Source organism: Capsicum annuum, unplaced genomic scaffold (genome assembly GCF_002878395.1).
Source record: "Capsicum annuum cultivar UCD-10X-F1 unplaced genomic scaffold, UCD10Xv1.1 ctg31847, whole genome shotgun sequence".
Lineage (NCBI taxonomy): Eukaryota > Viridiplantae > Streptophyta > Magnoliopsida > Solanales > Solanaceae > Capsicum > Capsicum annuum.
In genome coordinates, this window is record NW_025838514.1 from 1 (window position 1) to 6544 (window position 6544).

General features: G+C 33.5%; 1 protein-coding gene and 1 long non-coding RNA gene across 2 annotated transcripts; both read right to left on the minus strand.

Annotated features, from left to right (window-relative positions):
- Positions 1–1363: 1363 nt before the first annotated feature.
- On the minus strand, positions 1364–1787 carry LOC124891181. Its single transcript, XR_007049562.1, has 2 exons — positions 1587–1787; positions 1364–1428 (listed from the first exon to the last, which is right to left on the minus strand). It is a non-coding gene; the product is annotated as an uncharacterized LOC124891181 (long non-coding RNA).
- A 3437-nt stretch (positions 1788–5224) lies between these two features.
- LOC124891182 lies at positions 5225–5737 on the minus strand. Its single transcript, XM_047402988.1, has one exon. It carries the CDS (start codon positions 5735–5737, stop codon positions 5225–5227), a length of 513 nt encoding a protein of 170 aa, XP_047258944.1.
- Positions 5738–6544: the final 807 nt, after the last annotated feature.

A 6544-nucleotide genomic window follows, 5' to 3' on the forward strand; every position in this document is an offset into this window, starting at 1 on the left:
ATTGATGTCATTAAATTGAGTTTATACATTGATTTTGTACGATTGTGTGTTTATCAACAGTTTTGGTGCTTAAAATTTTTCTCTTACTTAAGAAATACATTTTTGGAAAGAAATTAAAATAATTGTTCACATGTTATTTTTTTTATGATAAAGAAATGATCTTGGACCTAACTCAACCTCAAAAGCTAGCTCATGGGGGATTGCCCAAGACAGACCAATTAGTGGGACTCCAACACCCCCGCAAGCCCAGGGCTGGACATCTGGAGCGTGGACAATATAAGATGGAGGGGGAGGATTGCCCAAGACCATATAAGGAGACCAATTAGTGGGACTCCAACACCCCCCGCAAGCCCAGGGATGTCCATCTGGAGCATGGACAATATAAGACAGAGGGCCCAACATCGGAAACAATGAACTGAGTGGGCCTGGCTCTGATATCATGATAAAGAAATGAACCTTGGGCCTAACTCAACCTCAAAAACTAGCTCATGAGGAGAGGATTGCCCAAGACCATTTAAGGAGACCAAGGACCCTTTAACTCACCGATGTGTGACTCCAACATTTTACGGCTAAAAATTTGACTCTCTGTTGAATTATACTTTCTCAGAATTACTCCCTGTATCTCAATTTAAATGACCCACTTTTCCTTTTAGTCAATCTCAAAAAGAATGGCGGGCTTCTATACGTTGGAACAATTTAACTTTATAACACTAATTTCACCTTCTTTAAATAAAAGAATTCTACCTAATCAACAAACGGCTTCAAAATAGTTACATCTTTTTCGCGAAACTACTAAAGAGTTATATCTTTTTCAAGAAACTACTAATGAGTTATACTATCTCCTCCGTCCCATATTAGTTGGTCATTTTTCTTTGTACGCACATGTTAAGAAATCATAAATAAAAAGGAAATTTTACTAATTCAGCCCTTAAAAAACTTCTTGGATACTTTTACGAACAAGTGTGAATGCTTTAAAAAAGAATTAATTACAAGAACAGAATCTAAAAAAATTAATTAATGCTTTTTGTAGAAATCTAAAAGAAATTCATTGTGGAAATTTTCTGATATTCATTCTATTCAGTATCAACTTTGTATAATTAGGCTATGCTATATATATATATATATATATAGCTAAGAAAGATATACCGTAATGGGGTTTCCGGCAATACTTTCTTGATTTACTAAGGTGGACAATTAATACGGGATAACTATTTTTAGTAAGATCACCAACTAATATGGGACAGCGGGAGTAAATAATTAATTTTTTTAAAGGTATTTATTAAGGGTAAGTTAGTAAAACAATCTTTATTTTTAAGAAAACGAGTATGACATACCATAAAGTTCTTAGCTTCTCCTTTCTCTCTTTGTCCTCCATTCTCCATGACTGTAAGTGCCTTTCAAGTTTTCTTCCTTTCAAGATCTCAGGATCTAACGTATAAAATTCATATAAAAAGTTTATCAGGAGAATAAAGTAGCAAAAAATGTACAAATATAAATAAGTAAATTATATTCTATGTTTACTTTCTCAATTTTTTCTATAGATCTTAATACCAGAATTAAACAAATTAAGTTTATTAGAGACTAACCTTATCACTTGATGAAAATTCTGATATAGTTGCTTTGTTACTCTGTGTTTTTGAGTACTCTCAAGAAAACAATTAGCTTCAAAAATGAAAAACTGAAAATTAGAAGAGAGAGAACAAATCATTGAATGTTAGGGAGAAAATGATGCATAGTATTTCCAATAAAGTCTATAAAGAAAAAGCATAAAGCAATGGCCTCACTTGTCTGCCATTAATCATACTCTCAAGTGGGAACAATAATCTGCAATATATACTATATTTTTTTGAGATAAACATTTAATATCATTCCGAACTATGATCAAAGTTGTTACGACTTATTTCAACTTCACAAGGGTCCTATTACCCCTAAACTCAATTTTAACATATTTTTATCACCCTTTTGGGCTGACGTAGAGCCTTTATTACATAAAATGGAGCGCACGTTAAAGGTGTCATGTCTGCTAAAAAGATTGACAAAAGATGCCACGTCAGATAAAAAGGATGATAAAATACGCTAAAATTTAGTTCAGAGGGTAATAGGGCCCGCGTGAAGTTGGAGTGTGTCGCAGCAAATTTGATCATAGTTCATGAGAATTCGATGCTTTACTTTATTTTTTTGGGTGTTACGTTTTGCCATAAAATTCAGGAATTTTCAGTAATTTGAATAATACCAAAATACTGTTTCCACTCCAAATTACTCACAAAAGTTCAAAAATAACTCCACTTTATATTTTTTTTTTCTCCTTGTGACCTTTTATTGTTACTAATCATCTCTTTCCACAGAGAAAAATGAGTCAAAAGATCCTCCCAAGTTTCCGATTAAGAAAAGGGGATAAGTGGGTCCCGCAAGTTTATTAAAAAAAAAACTAAGTCTTTTGAACAACTGGGATAGTTGTTGGACGACTACATTAGTTGTCTGAACAACTTCGCACAGTTGTTAAACAACTTTGGTAGTTGTTGAACAACTTCGCAAAGTTGTCGAACGACTACCAAAGTTGTTCAACAACTGGGACAAGTTATTTGGACGGAAAAACTTAAAAAAAGAAATCAAAAAAAAGTTGTCCCTCCCACCTAATTTAAAAAACTTGGAGGACTCCCACTTAATTGGACAACTTATTTGTCCTTTTTAATCCAAACTCCCCCTTCCACAGTTCCTTTTATTATCCGTAGAGTAGTATATTTTTGTATTGTTACTCTATGCACAAGGCTAATATTGTGAAAGTAATCTATCTGTGGGATCAAAAAGATTTAGTCGGATTTTTAATGTCCTTTTATTCAACTTTCACAATCCTACTTCAGAAGATATCAATGTATCAATTATTTTTTTTTTAAACACTATTAGAGACTAACCTTTTAACTTGATGGAAATATCTTCTGCTTGCTTTATTATTCATCCAACAACTTTAAATTGTTGGGAGATGTTTGGCTTGGGGGTAGTGAAGAAAATAATTTTAGCATTGAAAAAACTTGTAGAAAAAAACCATGCATAGTGTTTACAAAAAGTCTTGAAAGTAAAAGGATGAAGCAATGGGTCCTCACAGCTTGTCTACCATAAGTATAAAAGGAAAGGGAAAAGTAAGTTAATCAAAGAGATAAGCATCCAGTACCCTTCGAACTTTGATTAAAGTTGCTACGACACACTTCAACTTTACAGGGGTTCTATTATCCGAACCTAATTTTAGCTTATTTTTGTCACCCCTTTTGTACTGACGTGGCACCTTTATTATATAAAATGGGGTCCACATCAAAGGTGTCACGTCAGCTAACAAGGTTCACAAAAATACGCTAAAATTTAGTTCAAGGGGTAATAGGACTCCTATGAGGTTGCTGGAGTGTGTTGTAGAAAATTCGGTCATAGCTCAGGTGGTACTAGATATTTTACTCTTAATCAAACTCTCAATACTTTGTTCACATTATATTATTTCCTTCGTTTCATTTTGTTTGTCACTATTTTCTTATTACATCGTCAAAATAATATTAACATTCTTATAATTTCTTAATTAAAAGCTTTTATATTCACACAAATATTATGACATGCGTTAGAGTTTGTGACCTGAATTTAATTGATCCGGCATGAAAATTTCACGGTGCGACCCATGTTTGAGATTTTTGGGGGGTCTGTGGTGGTAGCGGAGGAATCGGGCCGATAGTGGGTTGTTTTTGGGCTTAGGATTTATTTGTATGCATGTATTATATAAATACGTTTAGTGGGTTATTTTTGGTGTTTTTTGATATACGCCATTGAGACTTTTGTCTCCTCCTTGTACTCCTCTCCATATAGTGAATTTTCTCCTCCTCTACCTGTGGTTTTTTTCGTCAAAGGTTTCCACATAAAATCTGTGTGTTCTTATTTTCTTTTGTTTGTAGTATTGCTTATTCCTGTCTATTCAATAACGACATGTTTATTGTTAGGACCCAAATAATCAATCGTCATGTGGAGACTAACCAAGAAAGCCTCGAAAGACGCTAAAGTCTAAAAAGGAAAAAGAACAAAAGGCAATCAAACTTCTGAATTTGTTATAATCTTACCTTTGGACCGCTTAATGTTCGGCAAACCATGATTGTTAGAACACCTCTTATTTGAGAAATAGTAAGTTTGAAAGAAATCAGCTAAACAAGTATTTTGAAAGTTCACCAATAGAAAGAAGAATCAAATTCCAAGATTATTAGAACAGTATGGGATGCAATTTCAATGGGGTCTTACCTGTCTGCCATTTTACACAGTGATTTGATTAATGGAATCCAAGAATGCAGTCACTGATGAAGTCTGAAAACAAACAAATCATCAAATGAACTTAAAAGTTTCTAAGTTTTCTAACAGATAAGGCACAAGTATAACCCTAAACTCTATCCGAAGTTCCTATTACCCCGTCTAAACACATTTTTTTATAATTAACTTAAGATTGATGTCGTGATGAAACAAGATGGTATCATATACTCATTGCTACATAATATTCACAAATAGTTGTAAGTGCTTGTGCCTATTCACTTTAAAATAAATATCGAACATCACATGAAATTTTTTAAAAAAATTGGTAATTTTTTTTTAAGGTGTGATTTTGTGCTTGGTGGTGGTCTCAGCCGATTCATTTCTGTGGGTTCCATCTCAACACGTGAGAACTATTTTTTTTTTTCTTTTTGGCCCAAACTTTCTTTTTTTTTTTTTTTCACCTCAAGTTTATTGGTGAAGTTTTATCATCCAAAAATGGAATTTTCTATCTAAATTTAAATTAATCGATCGGCAAAGAGAATATCATATATGATTTTAGATAGAAAAATATAATTTTATGATTAAGTAAATATTTTAAATTTAAAAAATTTAAAATAAAGTAGTCTATTATAGATATTATTTTAACCTTGCGGGTGAAGGTAGTATACAGAACGTGAGTTCGATGAAATCTAGTGGTTTTAATATAAAAAATGTATCTATATTTAATGTTTAAAATTATTAAATATGTAGAAAATGAGAATTCAAAACTCAATTACTAGCTAGCATATGAGGTTGTTCTAGAAAAAAATAAATAATAAACTTTAAATGTTAATTGCGCTTCTATTTAACTTTTTTTTTTTTTTGGGTAAACAAGGTGAATACCATTGAACCAACAAGAGCACCTTTCCTTCCACCACATGTGGCAAGCATCAGGCCTCATAAACTAGAAACACTAAACACATAATCTTGGATGAAAACTTCTACTCCTAATAAATTTTTGAGCTAGTTTGAAGATATCTATTCTGGCCACCACTTCATATTTAATCCTTGCAACAGCATCGCTGGGACTAATATTGATTTTCTTGAACAATCTCCAATTTCTGGCACGCCAAGCATAATACACCATTCCACTTATTAGAGCAGCAACAATTTCCTTCACAAACTTTCTCCAATGCCTGTTCTTTACAACTTCTAGCACTTGTTTGATCCCTACAGCAGGCAACTTAATACCTGTCCACTGCATCATTTCATTTCTGACTTCACAGAACCAACTGCAAGTGACAAACAGATGGTGATTGATTTCAAGATCTTTTTTATCACACAAACAACACACAACCTCATCAACAGGGATATTCATCTTGATCAATCTTTCCTTTGTTAGTAACTTGCTGTGCACAGCTAACCAGAGGATGAATCTCTGCTTGGGGAGTGATATTGCATTCCAAATAAGATCAGTTATGCCCATATTCACTTGATTCTCTAACATGGCTTGATAGCTCTTTGTAATATCTTGCGATGAGTATATATCTATCTTGCACATACCAGCTTCTCATACATTCCTTGAGGGACAACAACTTTCTCCAATACCCGCTACTATCTTGTGGAGGTTTATGTGCCTACACATTGAGATCATCCTTTATGTATATACAATGTACCCATTTTACCTATAAGTTGTCTTTCTTTTGCACTATTTGCCACAGTAACTTACCAACTGAAGCCACATTCCGCTTACCACACTTCTTGATATTTAAACCCCCGTACTTCTTAGGAACACAGACTTTTCTCCAAGCAATTAAAGGTATTTTTCTCTTTTTTTCAGTATTTCTCCATAAGAACGCTCTACATTTGCTATCTACTGCTTTTACCACACTTTAAGGTAAGATGAAAATTGAACCCCAAAAGCTATGTACTAAAGACAATACTGCAAAGACTACTTGCAATCTTCCTACATATGACAATCTTCTTGCATAAGTAGCTCTTATCTTCTGCACTATTTTTCGATCAACAGGTGGCAATCTAGTTTGAACCATTTCTTAGAGGAATGAGGTAATTCGAGATATCTTATAGGAAGAGTACCCTATGTGAATCCAGTCAAGGACATTAGTTGAGTTTTAACATTCTCCTCCATGCCAGCTAAAAAGATATTAGACTTTTTCATGTTTGCAACTAGCCCTGTAACGGCACTGAAATGAGCTAGAGCTTCTTTGATTTTAATGACTGGTCCTTTTTCTCCCTTGCAGAACACCATCAGATCATCTGCAAAGATGATATG